This window comes from Hemitrygon akajei, chromosome 3 (assembly GCF_048418815.1).
Source record: "Hemitrygon akajei chromosome 3, sHemAka1.3, whole genome shotgun sequence".
Taxonomy (NCBI): Eukaryota; Metazoa; Chordata; class Chondrichthyes; order Myliobatiformes; family Dasyatidae; genus Hemitrygon; species Hemitrygon akajei.
This window is the reverse complement of record NC_133126.1, coordinates 168374714-168390591: the sequence shown is the minus strand read 5'-3', so window position 1 is coordinate 168390591 and position 15878 is coordinate 168374714. Positions and strand designations below refer to the sequence as shown.

The 15878-nt window shown below is 35.7% G+C and overlaps 1 protein-coding gene across 3 annotated transcripts in view; it reads left to right on the top strand.

Annotated features, from left to right (window-relative positions):
* The window catches only part of ttc14 (tetratricopeptide repeat domain 14), a 44078-nt gene that overhangs the window by 18314 nt on the left and 9886 nt on the right, over positions 1-15878 (top strand). For all 3 annotated transcript variants that reach the window (XM_073041258.1, XM_073041259.1, XM_073041260.1), the window contains exons 6-10: positions 4896-5051; positions 9103-9174; positions 10001-10120; positions 13062-13184; positions 14350-14467. In XM_073041258.1, coding sequence (XP_072897359.1) covers positions 4896-5051; positions 9103-9174; positions 10001-10120; positions 13062-13184; positions 14350-14467 — 589 coding nt within the window. The remainder of the gene's footprint in view (positions 1-4895; positions 5052-9102; positions 9175-10000; positions 10121-13061; positions 13185-14349; positions 14468-15878) is intronic.

The window sequence follows — 15878 nt, the reverse complement described above, 5'->3', positions numbered from 1 at the left end:
AAAATATACCAGAAGATTTTATATATAAATGGGAATCCAAATGGATACGGGAGAAGAAAGAATCTCTAACATTAAAACATTTGATCGATTTATGGAATAAGATAAATGTGGATGATGAGATAAAGAAATCTTTATTAGCAAAGAGAACCCTAATTCAAAATAGACTTATTCCTTTTACAATGGATAATCAACTTTTATATAACTGGTTTCAAAAAGGGATCAGATATATAGGTGACTGTTTTGAAGGAGGTATATTGATGTCATTTGATCATTTAAAGAATAAATATAAAATATCAAATAACACTCTTTTCTGTTATTTTCAATTAAAGGCCTATTTAAGAGATAAACTGGGTCAAACAATGTTAATGCCAAAACCTAATGAAATAGAAACTTTAATTAAAAAAGGAAAAATTAAAAAATTTACGTCTTGTATGTATAATTTGATTCAAAAACAGACAATTAAACCAAGAATTCATAAGTCAAGACAAAAATGGGAAACTGATTTGAATATTAAAATTGATGAAAAAAATTGGTCAAGACTATGTCTTGGTAGTATGACAAATACAATAAATGTCCGACTTAGAATAGTACAATACAATTTTTTACATCAATTATATATTACACCACAAAAAGTAAATAGATTAAACCCAAATTTATCTGACCAATGTTTCCGATGTAATCAAGAAATCGGTACTTTTTTACACTCTACTTGATCTTGTTTTAAAATTCAACCTTTTTGGATAAATCTAAGACTCTTACTGGAACAAATTATTGGAATACAACTTCCACATAGCCCAATATTATTTTTATTAGGCGATATTGAAGGGATAATACCGAAACCTAAATTGAATAAATATCAGAAAAAATTTATAAAAATTGCATTGGCAGTAGCCAAAAAAGCTATTGCAGTTACTTGGAAATGAGATTCATACTTAACTATGGACCGTTGGAATAATGAAATATAGTGTATTCGATACTTCTATTAAATTTGAAAAGATATGGAGACCATTTATTCAATATTTTCATATGATGTAATACGACCCTGTTCCAAGCTTATTGGTTTTTTCAGCTTTAATCGTATTTATGTTGAGAGGATCGGAGTTGACGACATTGATGTTTATGTATTCTTGTGAGATATTATAAACAGCCCCTTTTTTTTCTCTCTTTTTTAGTTTTTCTTTTTTTATATTATATATTATGAAATATCTAGATTTACCTTGTTCATATATATACTATATACTTTAAAAGCTATTATTAATGCTTTTTGAGAGAGTGATTTAGATGCATATCATATTTTTACTGAGTTAAGTATTGTATGTAATTAGTTTTGCTACAACAAGTGTAAGGGACATTGGAAAAAATGTTGAATTTCCCCATGGGGATGAATAAAGTATCTATCTATCTATCTATCTATATGGTTCATGTTTCGGGAAAACTTATTTATACTGTATTCATTGCTTATGTATTCTTTCATGTCTAATGGGAATTTGTATGTTTGTAATCCCTTTATCAATATATCAATTGTATTTTGTTCATAATATTATTAATACTAATAAAAAGATTGAAAAAGAAAGGAATAATGAAATATATAGCTGCATTCCACTGGAAAAAATTACTTATAATTTAAGAAATGAATATGATATATTTTTGAAAATTTGGCATCCTTATCTACAAAAGATAGGATTAAATATATAGGTCCTTTGAAGATAAAATTATTAGTTATTTGGGGGAAAAAAATAAAGATATATACTAAAGTTATTTTGAACTCCATGGAGCATGTGGGGATTCTCCGATATCCAGGCAATCCTTCTTTCTTTCTTCTTTCTTTTTTTCTTTTTTCTTTTTTTTAGACAGGGATGTTAAGGGGGGGGGAGGGCTAATATTAATTTTCACTATTCTATTATTCTATTCATTTTATGTAATTCTCTTAAAAATTTAATAAAAAAATATATATAAAAATATATTTAATCGAAGACTGCTTTCCATACTTTGTTTTCCATATTTTCATAACCTATTAATAATCATAATAATTTTCCAAGTCTTCCACATCTTCATTTGAACTTTCCACGCTCTCTGAGGTGGATGCCTAGTTCTCACAGTCTGCCAGTCTGCACATGTCAGTACACCCGAGGCCATTTGCAACACACATACATCATGGGATTGAACATTTTTTTGGACAGTTACAGGCCAGTAGATCCAGGATGGCATTGGGTGCTGGCTGGTCTTCCATCCAGTGCACCACCAACTGTTCAGCTTCCTCTCTCCATCTTCCATCCTCTGCCAACAGAGCTTGGCACTTGTGGGTCCTTCTCCAAACATCTTCTCCATATACCAGCCTGGTAGTTGGCTCGCTGTGCATGTTTTTTTAAGTAGTCCTTGCATGGTGGGAGTTGATGACTTTTAATTTCACCTTTTTCGGCACAGAAAAGGTGATACCTGAGCTTATTGACCTTGGTGGTCGATGTTTTTATGGCATACAGGTGACATGTAAATGTCAACATCGTTTTCCTACAGTAACTCTTCATTCTTTTAATACCCGAGCGTTTGTTGTTTTCCAGTGAAGTATTTCAATGATTGAACCAACAAGGTCTCTTGAATGAGAATTCCAAAGATTTTCTATCGCCTGGTTAAAGAAATTTCTTCTCTGTTCTAATTGGCAGCCTCTTGTTTTAATGCTGCACCTCCTGGTTCTAGGCGCCCTAGCAGGTGATACGTTCATCTCTGGATCTACCTTGTAAAGTTCCTTAATGATTTTGTATGTTTCATTGAGATTGTCTCTCATTCTTCTAAACTCTGGAGTGCAAACCGGTCTGATAAATCTATTGTCATATGACAAACCCTCATCCCAGTAGTTAGTCTTGTGCACTTTTGTTTTTACATTTTCATTTACAAGTACATCCTTAAGCATGGAGACCAAACACAGTGTTCCAGTACAGGGTCCTGTGAAGTTCTAGGCATGAAACTTGGAACTGTTAATTTTCTCCATAGATGCTGCGGACCCACTGAGTTCCTCCAACATTTTGTGTGTGCTGATTCAGATTTCTCTCATCAACTGTACATTCTTGTGTTTGGGGTCCTATGTACATACAGTAACTGGGGTAACAGTTCATTACTTTTGTACTCAAATTGTCTTACTGTACAGGAAGACATCGTTTATCATATTAATTGTCATGTTGTGTCTGCATTTTAATTTTCAGTGATTTGTATATAGGAGCACATAGATCCTTCTTCAGTCTCTTGTAGTCACTTTTTCTGTTTTTTGTACCAGCGTGGAAGACCTCATATTTTAGCAAATTGTATTCTATCTGCCATATTTCTTTCACTATTTATTTCACTATTTTTTAATCACCTGGCACTTCTCCCCATCCTCCATAAAATCAACAATGGCACCCATTGATTTTAAAGAACTCACCCTTGACCTCAAGGGACTGGCTAAGTAGAAAACATTTTAAGCAGCTTAACATTTGGAATATGATGCAGCCTTTTCTAAAATGTAATATATAAGCATTTGTCATTAAATTCCAATATTAAGTACTATCCAAAATATAGTTTGAGATTATTTTTTTTAAAAGTCAATTTTACAGAATGATAGGTAAAATATTTACTTAATTTATAATTTGGCTTCTATAGTTTATTAGATGAATGCAGAATTTGTAGAAATTCTCAGGATCTACAGTATTGGCATCATTTAATTGAAATGCTCATTTTCAAAAGTTTTTGTATGATTCGGGTCATTTTTTGATGCTCTTTCTGACAGACAAGCTTACATTTTCACCATAAGATATAGGAGCAGAATGAAGCCATTCAGCCCATCGAGTCTGTTCTGCCATTCCATCATGTCTGGTTTACTATTCCCGTCAACCCTTTCTCCTGCCTTCTCCCCCTAATCAAGATTAATCAAGAACTTACCAACTTTCACCTTTAACATACCCAATGAACTGCATGTTTAATTTAACGGCATAGGTCAGCCCCACAGGAGTGCTCCCTACCTTCATAATGCAGAAATGAGATGATGCAAAATCCATTGGGACAGTTTTTCTTTATGAAATATTTACACTACTCCTATTTTTATCTTGGTGAAAAAATACTTATTGTTTATGTGGCTTTTTTAAAATTTCCTTTCTCAGAATGTGTACAGTAGACTCTTGTTAGATGATGTGCAAATCATTATTCAACGTGCATCATGAGTTTGATGATAATAATCGTCCAAGCTGATCTGCTCTGGCTGACTGAGAAGCTTTTGTCCCATGCGTATGTGGAAAGTTACTTGAAAGAAACTGTTTGCGCAAGAGCCACAACCTTGTAGCACAAAATTGAACCTTCTAGCAAGCTTTCTTAGTTTTGAAAGGCCATAATTTAGAAAAAAATTGCTGGTAAAGTGTGTCTGGTTTATAATTGGATAATTTGATTATTTAATTTATCAGGTTTAAAAAGGAAACTGGAGATGTCCATGTGAAAATTAGGCTACTACTTTCCTTTGTGCACTGCTTTTTCATTCCTTGAATGATTATAAATTGCTCCTTTAGAAATCTTGACCAGCTTCTTCTGATTTATTATGAATGCATATGTAATATAGAGTACTCTGGATTCCCTCACCCTTTTAAAACCTGATGTTCTAAAGACATTGCAAAACACATGAAATGTGGGTATTGTTATACAGTTCAGTAGGATTTCTTTTACATTTACCCACCCATGATGGCAGTAGTGACATTTGTTCTAAGATTTCTTCCAAGTGACAGCCAAGTGATGTGCTTCTTTACTACTGCTGCTCAATTTGTCATCATTTGCTCCTCACTACAGATCAATAGGAGCAGATGATGACATAAGTTCTATTCACAAACTGATTCTTGCTCTGGGTTTTAAACATTGTAGTTCCTTTGCTTTCTTATCCATAGGCGAAATTCAACGCTGGATAGTCATATTACAGAAACATATGACAAAATTTTACACCACACACTTGGATTTGCTAATCCATCAGCAGTTGAATATTTATTGGGCAAACTTGGAATCAGTGAAATTGATTCACCGTCTCTTATGAGAGGATTACAGAGGTGAGATTTTTTGAATATATTTTGAGACCAAGTTTCAAAAGATGAAATGTCTGATGTAACAAAAGCTGTGATATTTTTCAATTTCATTTGTTTGACACTCTTAACTTTTGAATCCAACATAACTAAAACTTTTGTTATGTCTTGTTCACAAAATGAGATCAGACTTGGTTATGACACCTTTAAGAGGAGGTATTGTCTAAGACACTTCGCAAATGGTGTAAAGGAGGGATTTGTTAAGATACATTGATGAAAGAAAGACTTTGACAAAAAATAGATTCAGAGTGGAGCTTCATTACTGCCATTGGTGGAGTGAACGACGTGTCAAATGGAAGGCAGAATTTGGGAGGAAAATAATAATGTGAGGTTGTCCAACCAGATTTGAGAGAGGTGCTGGAGAAATCTGCAGACAAAGATTTAAAATGTGTTGAAGAACATAGAGTCAGTTGAATAAAAACACAAAATGCTGGCAGAACTCAGCAGGCCAGACAGCATCTATGGGAGGAGGTAGTGATGAAGGGTTTCGGCCCGAAACGTCGTCACTACCTCCTCCCATAGATGCTGTCTGGCCTGCTGAGTTCTGCCAGCATTTTGTGTTTTTATTTATGTCCAGCATCTGCAGATTCACTCGTATTGCCTATGGAGTCAGTTGAAGTTGGGGCAGAATATTAGTGATTATATTTTGGACAATTTGAAGTACATGGAAGATGGATGAAGTGGGACCCTGTTAAAAGCATCCTGGTTGGAGATGCTAGAGGTATGTGCTGGAACATGAACAGCTCAAGAACTGAGTTAGGGGAAAATAGAGAATGTTATGAAATAAATGAATTTAGTGTTTCATCTAACAGGTTTCAACATTTAATAAGAAACAAAATTTGGACACAACCCTCACTCAAAGAAAATCCTAACTCACCCTGCAGCACCATTAAAAACACTCAGCTCCTGGTTAAACAACAACAGGATTTAAAATAAAACATCTTTGTTTTTCCAAATACCTGCATGATGTTATCTCTACCTGTGTAATGTCTGTAATTTCCTCCAATCTATAGTTATCTATACAGGTTACAGGTTATCTATGATGCTGTAAGTCTAGGTCCATAATCATCTCTGAATTTAAACATTACAACGTAAGTGATCTGACCTTCAGTTGCCAAGCTGGAAACTTTTGAACTCGTATTTAGTAATGCTGTAATAAAGTTTCCTTTTTTTTCCACACAATTGTAAACTGATGCTTAAATTATTATGATGTTGGTGAAATGTTGGAAATTATGACTGATCTTGGACCCTTGTGTAAGCAATGTAACAACAAAGGTAGCTGATAACAAGATGACAGTGTGTATTTATGGAAATGAATTCTTTGTCCTTTGTACTCATTTGGTTGGGTGAAATTAGCATCAACACACCCGCATTGACCAGGTAGGCATACAATGTTGTATTGCTGTGTGGGAAAAAATAAACAATGAACTATTTAATATAGGAGTTGTTCAGTGCTGCTGATAAGAAAATGTTTTAGACTTATGACACTAAGCTATGGTATCTGTATCACACTACATTCAACAAATACTATTGAAATAATATTCTGCTTATAATTTTAATATTGATTAAGAGACAATGCGCCTACCCTGATGCATTTCAAATCATAGCCGAGGACTTCAATCAGGCATGTTTGAAGAAATCTCTGCCCAATTATCATCAGCATGTAGCATCAGGGGTCCCAACAATCTCGACATACTGTTCCATGTCTAGAACTGCATCTTGGGTAATCTGATCACTTGTCTGTCCTTCTCCTACCTGCACACAGGCAGTGGCTAAAGAGCAAGGCTCCAGAGATTAGGACAACAAAAAGATGGTCATGGGAGGCAGAAGAGTGGCTACAGGATTGTTTCAAGTTAATGGACTCAGCCGTGTTCAAAAACTTATCAGAGGATCTGAATGAATACACCACGGTTGTCATGGATTTTATAAACGTTCACAGACAAGTATGTCCCCACAAAATCATTCAGAGTTACCCAACCAGTGGCCCTGGCTGAACCATAAGATTCACCATCTGCTGAGGGTCAGATCAGTGGCATTCAGGTCTGACAAACAACTAAGATACAAGAGATCCAGGTACAATCTGCAGAAAGTCATCTCACATGCGAAGTAGAAATTCTGGACCAAACTTGCATCACTGAAGGAAGCTCGACAGCTGTGGCAGGGATTGAATGCTATTATATCTCTTACAAACTAAAACCAAGCAATATAGGTGTGAACAAGGCTTCGTTCCCAGATGAGATGAGTATGGAAACACCAATGTCCCTGAAAGGAAAATCCTACAAAAAGAAATGGATATAGCCCAGTCTATCACTGGGCACATCTACACAATGCTTTGTCGCAGGAAAGCAGCATCCGTTGTCATGGACCCCCACCACCCAGACCATTCTCTCTTCTTGTTGCTGCCATCAGGAAGAAGGTACAGGAGCTTCAGAACTCTCATCACCAGGTTCAGAAACAGTAACCCTCAATCATCAGGCTGTTGAACCCAGGGGATAATTTCACTCACCCTATCACTGAACTGTTCCCACAATCTATAGACTCACTTTACAGGACTCTTTACCTTATGTTCTCAATATTTATTGCTTATTTATTCATTATTATTATTTCTTTCTTTCTTCTGTTTTCACAGTTTGTTTTGCACATTGGTTGTTTGCTCTTTTGGTGAGATCTTTCATTGATTCTATTGTGTTTCTTAGATTTACTGTGTATGCCCACAAGAAAATGTATCTCAGTGTTGTGTATGGTGACATATATGGTGACATACGTACTTTGATAATAAATTTACTTTGAACGTGATATGAAAAATCCTTTGGCTTGCTAATAGCTTTTCGAACTTTAAAATATTAAAGTTTTGCTTTTTACTAACAACTTCTTTGGTGCTCTAGGTCAGTAATGACTTCGTTTGTGATTTAGCCTTGGATATAAAACAGAAACAATACATCATTTTGCCCTTGCCTGCATCAAAATGTAGATGCTGGAAATATGAAATTGAATAGAAAATGCGGGAAATATTCAGCAGGTCAGGCAGCACATAGTGAATGTTTCTGGCATCTTAGATATAGATAGATAGATAGATACTTTATTCATCCCCATGGGGAAATTCAAAAATTTTTTCCAATGTCCCATACACTTATTGTAGCAAAACTAATTACATACAATACTTAACTCAGTATAAATATGATATGCATCTAAAATCACCCTCTCAAAAAGCATTAATAAATAGCTTTTTAAAAGTTCTTAAGTAGTTTACTAAAATACATTGAATGGTAACTTAAACTCAGTCCTAACCCCGGCACTTTAACATATCTTACCCCTGGCGTTTGAATTGTAAAACAGAATGGCATTGGGGAGTAATGATCTCTTCATCCTGTCTGAGGAGCATTGCATCGATAGCAACCTGCCGCTGAAGCTGCTTCTCTGTCTCTGGATGGTGCTATGTAGAGGATGTTCAGGGTTTTCCATGATTGACCGCAGCCTACTCAGCGCCCTTCGCTCTGCTACCGATGTCATACTCTCCAGTTCTGTGCCCACAACAGAGCCCGCCTTCCTTACCAGCTTATTAAAACGTGAGGCGTCCCTCTTCTTAATGCTGCCTCCCCAACACGCCACCAGATTTCAGATTTCCGGGATCTGCAGTTTATTAATATTTTAATGCTGTACCTTCTAATTGCTGCAAAGCCAAAACCATTGAGCGGGAAAGTAAAATTTCAGTTTAAGTATCAAGTGGTTAAAAGTTTGATGTCCTTATTCTATCCAGAGATTATTACTGTATAAGAGCTCTGCAATAATTCTGTTGGGCTGATCAGATAGTTGATAAATTTGTGACTTTTATTATATTTCCATAGTTGAAAGTCTTAAAATGACAGGTAAAAATACTCTTGCTGATTTATACTTCAGTTAGTAATACTCAAGTTGACCTAAACTGTTGAGATAGTCTTACAAATACTGATGGTATTTTAAAATAATATTTCATAATTTTCGCATGTGGAGTTTATTGATTCTTTTCTTCCTCCTACAGCAAAAATTTTTTAGGAGATGATTATGCTGCTGCCTTAAGGAAGAAACAGTCAGCATCTTGGGCATTAAAGTGGTATGTGATTACAATTTGATTAACTTCAAAGTCCAAAGGATGAATTGTAATAATTTTACCCTTTTGATCTGAAGTGTTATGTGGATTGATTGCTCACAAGGAAAGTAGATACAAACTTCTATAAGCTCTTCTTTTAACTACATAATGTTTCGATTGTTTATAGCCAAATAAGTAATAAAGGAATCATATTTAAAATATACTATTGATTATCTGTTATAATATGTAAGGACATCTTGACAAAAAGCCACCAAGAGCAAGTGTATTATCAAAAAAAATCTACTTGTGCAATTTCTTAACTGGACATAGTGAACTTCAAACAACTCTATCTTCACAATGTTACAAATTTATTTGTCTTAAACTCTATGCATTTGTCACATTTATTTAAAAAAAGATTAAAATTTTAATAACAGGTTATTTTTAAACAAGTTATGAATTGCAGTTTTAAATTTCAGTTGATTTGGATTGTTTGATATTAAATGTTGTTTGGGGGATTGATATTGTCCAGGAGATGTGTCCTTACTTCTCTTCAGAGTAATCTCATAAAACCTCTTGCACATAACTGAGGGTAAGAGAGAATAGATGAAGGCTAGTTTCAATGTTCTTTTGATTTAGCATATTCTAAAAGAGAATTCTAATCTCCAGTAATATAATTTTAAAATAATGAATAGATACCTTAGCTATGAATTTTATTTACTTGCATGAGTATTTTCAGTAAAATGTTGCTGATGAAATATATCAACATACCAATTTATTTGAATCATGGGAAGAAACAAGTTACTGAATATCTACTTCATATTGAATTGAACTTAATGCTTATTGCCCACAGTGTCAAGGCTGGGGTGGACCATTTTAAAGCTGGACACCATGTTGATGCTATGAATGAGTATAACAAAGCTTTAGAAATTGACAGCAATAATGTTGAAGCTCTTGTGGCTCGTGGTGCTCTGTAAGTATATGAGAGATTGTAAGTAATTGCAGAAGCCCTTAATTAGCCGTGCTGATCTTGCTAACACTCTTAATTTTGTTTAGTAATATGTGCATAGGTCTCTCCACGAGGATAAACATACCAAATGGTGTTGCCCAAGCAATGCATTAAGTTAACCTCTTGAATCAGAGTAATATTCAGAATTTCACAGTTGGCTTTTATGGTTCTGTTTTAATGAGCCCAGAAATCTAAATGCTTCTATTTGCAGTATGTACAAAAGTAGTAAATGATGTTGGGCTCTGCGATAAGGATCACATGGTTTAGCAGTTCACTTGTTCTAGGCTTCACTTGAGTGGCCAACTGGGACAATATAAAGAGTTTTTCTTCATTCATTTACGGGATATGAGTGTCGCCAGTTTCATCAGCATTTATTGCCCATCCCTTGTTTCCCTTGAGAAGGTGGTGATGAGCTGCTTTCTTGAACTGCTGCAGTCCCTGAGGTGTAGGTGCACCCGCAGTGCTGTTAGGGAGAAAATTTGATGATTTTGACCCAGCGACAATGAAGGAATGGCGATACGCTTCCAAGTCAGGATGGTGAGTGACTTGGAGGGGGATTTCCAAGTGGTGGTGTTCCCCGGTATCTACAGTTCTTGTCTTTCTGATGATAGTAGTCGTAGGTCTGGAAGGTGCTACCTTAGGAACTTTGGTGTGTTGTTGCAGTGCATCTTGTAGATATTATGCACTACTACAATTGTTCGCCTGATGGTGGAAGGATTGGATGCTTGTGGAAGAGATAGCAATCAAGTGGGCTGCCTTGTACTGGATGGTGTCAAGCTTCTTGTGTTGATGGAGCTGCACTCATCCAGGTGAGTAGCGAGTATTCCATTACACTCCTGACCTGAGCCTTGTAGATGGTAGACAGGCTTTGGGGAGTCAGGAGGTGAGTTACATACCACAGGATTCCTAGCCTTTGACCTGCTCTGGTAGCCATGGTGTTTATATGGCTAGACCAGTTCAGTTTCCTGACAATGGTAAACCCCCCCCCCCCCCCCCCCCCCCCCCCCCCAGGATGTTGATAATAGGAGATTCAGTGATGGTGATGCCACTGAATGGCAAGGGACAATGGTTAGAGCATGTACAATGGCTGCAGTATGTACAAAAGTAGTAAATGATGTTGGGCTCTGCTATAAGGATCACATGGTTCAGCAGTTCACTTGTTCTAGGCTTCAGTTGAGTGGCCAACTGAGACAATATAAAGAGTTTTTATAGGGGACTTGTGTGGCTTGAATGTTACTTGCCACTTGTCAGCCCAAGCCTGGATATTGTCTAGGTCCTGCTCCGTTTGGGTATGAGCTGCTTTACTACCTGAGGAGTCACAAATGGTGCAGAACATTGTGCAGTCATCTGTGAACATCCCCACTTCTGACCTTTTGATGGAAGGAAGGTCATTAATGAAGCAGCTGAAGATGGTTGGTTCTAGGACACTTCCCTGAGGAGCTCCTGCAGTGATGTCCCGAGGATGAGATGATTGACCTCCAACCATCACAACCATCTTCCTTTGTGTCAGGTATAATTCCAACCAGCGGAGGGTTATATGAAGAGCTAAATGAAGGGATAATTTTCCAGCTGAAGAAGAGTAACAGTGAAAAGCAGGAAGAAAGGATCCACAATAAAAACAAAAAACAAAAGTTTGTAAACAGCAGGTCAGGCAATGTCTGTGGAAAAGGAAACAAAGTTAACATTTCAGATTCAAGACCCTTCTTAAGAGCTGGGAAGAGAAAAAACAAATTAATTTTAATGCATAGTGGGTATAGGAGGGAAGGATAGAATACAGGGAATATCCAGTGCCTGGGTTGGAAAGTGAACTGTGGGAAGGCACAGTGAGTCCATAAAGTGATCTCGGCAAGTGAAAGAAGAAAATACGAGGTTACTCATTTTGTTGAAATAGAAAAAAAGTCTTTTACTAGTAGTTCAAAAAACAGAGGGATTTTGTGTTCGTTTATGAGTGTAAAAGAGAACTTCCAAGTGCACAAAGCAATTCCAAATACAAAACTTAAATGGAAAGAGAGTTTGAATAGATGAGTCAGCAAGTCTTGCTTATGTCATTCAGGGTCTCCATCTAGATAAGGAAATTATATCCTTTGACTCAATGCTGTATAAATTAACTGTGCTGTTCCTGGAATGAAGAAATTGTCCCGTACAGAGAGGTCAAGATCGAGCTTTATTGACTAGCAGGTGATTTCATCATGACTTGGAAATTCATGAGAGAGATTGATGGAGTAATCGTTGAAAGACTTTCCTCTGGCTCTTACTATTTGTTGGAAAGTCCAGAAGACAGTGGTAAATCTGGTTAAGGTGTTGATTATTCTGGATTCTTAAAGTTCTTTTGACATTTTCTGCTAAGCATGTCTATATCACTTTATGGACTCATTGCATCTTCCTACCCAGCACCAGATGTTCATTTTAAACCAAGTTCTAAATTTCATAAATTCTCTTTCTTGGAAAACTTTGAGTGCCCAGTCATTGAATATACTCAAGATAATTTTTAGGACTGAGAGAATCAAAGAACATGGGGATTAGACAAAAAGCTTCAAGCACAGGATCAGCCATTTGGCCTACTCCTTTGTTTTATGTTCATTCAGTATTACAGTTTGGTTGTTTGTTTATTCAAGATCTAAGGGCTAAGAAGTTCTATAATCTATTTCCACATTATTTGTAAATCAATTTTGTTTTCTGTTTGAAAGGAATATGTTTTGCTCAAACATTTAATTTGAAGATGTTAGTTTTGCTTAAATCCTTTGTCATTTACATTATATTTTTCCATGATAATTTGAGGGGGGTTAAATATTTCTCCATGACTATTTTTAATGTTCCATTTTCATTCAGATTATGAACTGTAAATAATTAAGTAAATACATTGTGTGTTGAATCTCAGTAACATTTATTTCCCTATTTATTTTAGCTATGCAACAACAGGAAGTCTAAGCAAAGCTATTTCTGACTTTGACTTAGCCTTAGAAACCTGTCCAACACATAGGAATGCAAAGAAATATCTCTGTCAGACTCTGGTTGAAAGAGGAGGCCAGTGAGTGTGAAATTATTGTATTCAATATTGAATGTTATGGTTGATAAGTTTTAGGTACCAAAGGTTACTCTGTTTTATTAAATATATAGATTGCATAGAGGAGAATAGTACATAACAGGCCATTTGGCCCACAGTGTTGTGCTGAATCTGCTAAAAAGCAAATCAAAAACACCCAAACACTAATCTTTCCTACCAATACCATGTCCATATCCCTCCATCTTCCTTACATCCATGTACCTATCCAAATGTCTTTTAAAAGCCTCTAATGTATTTGCCTCTACCATCATACCAGACAGCACATTTCAGGCATCCACGACTCTGAGTAAAATACTGATACCTCACATCCCCTTTGAACATATCCCCTCTCACCTTCGATGCATGTCCTCTGGTATTAGACATTTCAACACTGGAAAATAGATACTCTGTCTACTCCATCTATATGCCTCTCATAATCTTGTAAACCTCTGTCAGATCTCTCCTCAGCCTTTGCTCCAGGAAAAACAACCCAGATTTATCCAGCCTCTTGTGATAGCACATCACAAAAGGCTGGATAAACTTAGATTGTTTTTCCTAGAGCAGAGGCTAATCCTGGTAAACCTCCTCTGCTCCCTTTCCAAAGCTTCAACATCCTTCCATTGATGATACAACCAGAACAGTACACAATACTCCAGATGTGACCTAACCAAAGATTTATAAAGTTACAACATAACCTGACTTTTGAACTCAATGCCTTGACTAATAAAAGCAAGCATTCCATAGGCCTTCTTAACCACCTTATAAACGCTGTTTATGGTGAGACTCAGGTTTGTGGATGCGATGATTCCACTACACCAATTAATCTCCATTTTTAAGTAATATATTTTGATTATATATTTTGCATCCAGTGTTGCATTATTTACATTTAAGCTACAGCAGTTCTGGAAATTTGATATGGATAGAGGTGAGCTATAACTGTTGGCACACCTTGTGACAAAATGTTCAGACAATTTCAGCATTTTTGGAATTGTTCAGAACATTAGTGCCATGGAGTTTAGCTTGCTTTGGAGTCTCTGAAGATAGTTTAATTTTGAGGGTGGTGTCATACTCACTGTCACTGGATCAGCAACCCCTTCATGATATTCTATGTTCAGGAAATAAACTGATCACTTTTAAAATATTTTAACAGGTTAGAAGAAGAAGAAAAATTGGTGAATGCTGAAAGTTGCTATAAAAAAGCACTGAATCTCGATGAAACTTTCAGTGAAGCTGAAGAAGCTTTACAGAAGTTAAGAAAACACATGCAGGTGATTTACTTAGTTCAGTACTATCTCAAGTGTAAAAAGTTACCACTGTTCTTTTTCCAGATTCATTGAGAAAAGACCATTTAATATATTTATCCAATAAAACAAATGGAATGGTCACATATGGAATTTAGGTCTTTGATGTGCTATATAGTGAAATCCTGAACATTTTTGGGCTATTCATGGGGGGGGGGGGGGGGGGAGGTGAATAAAGAGTTTCCCAGTTGGGAGGAAAAAAGATTGCCACATTGATTAAGTATTTTCCTGATCATAATTCAGGATGATTTTTGTGAAGAATGGAGGGTGAAGTTGCACAATTGATTCTGGATAGTATTATTGTTATCACTAGTTAAAGTGTGCATTTAACTTTATTTTTACCTTGGCACTATGAATGAGAATGTCTCTTGAAAATGATGATTTTTCTTCCTAATTACTTACTGAGTTTAAACTGAGAAAACTAATAAAACAGTTAATGTTTTTGACTTGTACAGTTATAAAAAGATGTACCATTCCAATTACAAATCTTGTGTTCATTTAAACCAAGGAAATGTGCTTAGCATATTAAAGCTGGAGGAATTTTGTTTTAGAATATTTTTTCAAAAGTATGTTCAACATAATATAAAGATCAAGATTAAGATTTGTGGGAACCTGAGGTACTATCCTCTTTTAATTTTTTTCTTGTATTCCCAGATTAAATTGCTTCTTTGGTCTACATGTTCTCAAGTGTTAGACAGTTTTCTAAATTTGATAGGGCTATCAGTTTGGACAGTGATTAACATTCGTGATCAAAAACAATCTAGATAGCCAGTTCATTTAATTTTTTGGGGACAAGTGCCACAAGAACTTTTTAGTGTTTGGCTCAGCTGCATAATCTCTGTAAATCCCTTTCTGTCTTTGATAATATGGAGCAAAATGAATTGAGAAAAATATATCAGCAGAAGAATTGTAATCAAACAGTATTATTATGCTTTATGTCGGGAAAGGCAAGGAATCAATGCTTTGCTTGAATTTTGCTTTTATATCTTGTACTGTTTTGCCCTTTTTACTTTGTAGTTGACAGGTTTTGCATTGATTTTCATCCAAAAATTGATGAAAGCTATTTGTGATGTCATTGATTAAAGGCAAAATCTTGCTTTTTGTGATATATCCATCTTAAATACTACGTTATTGTGGATAAATTTTCTTGTGTATCTGAATGCACGTGTGCTTTAGAACCACAGGTACTTAATATTTTAGGTAGTTTGACAGACAGTATAAGTATGAAAATCAAAAGTGTTCACTCATACTTTAGATTTAAGACTAATATTTGTATAGTGCATTTATTCACCTGAAGATGTCAAAGATCTTTTTAAGTGTACAGGTAATGACCATTGTAATATAGAAAGGTAGCAGCCAGTTTCTGCATAGTAGACTT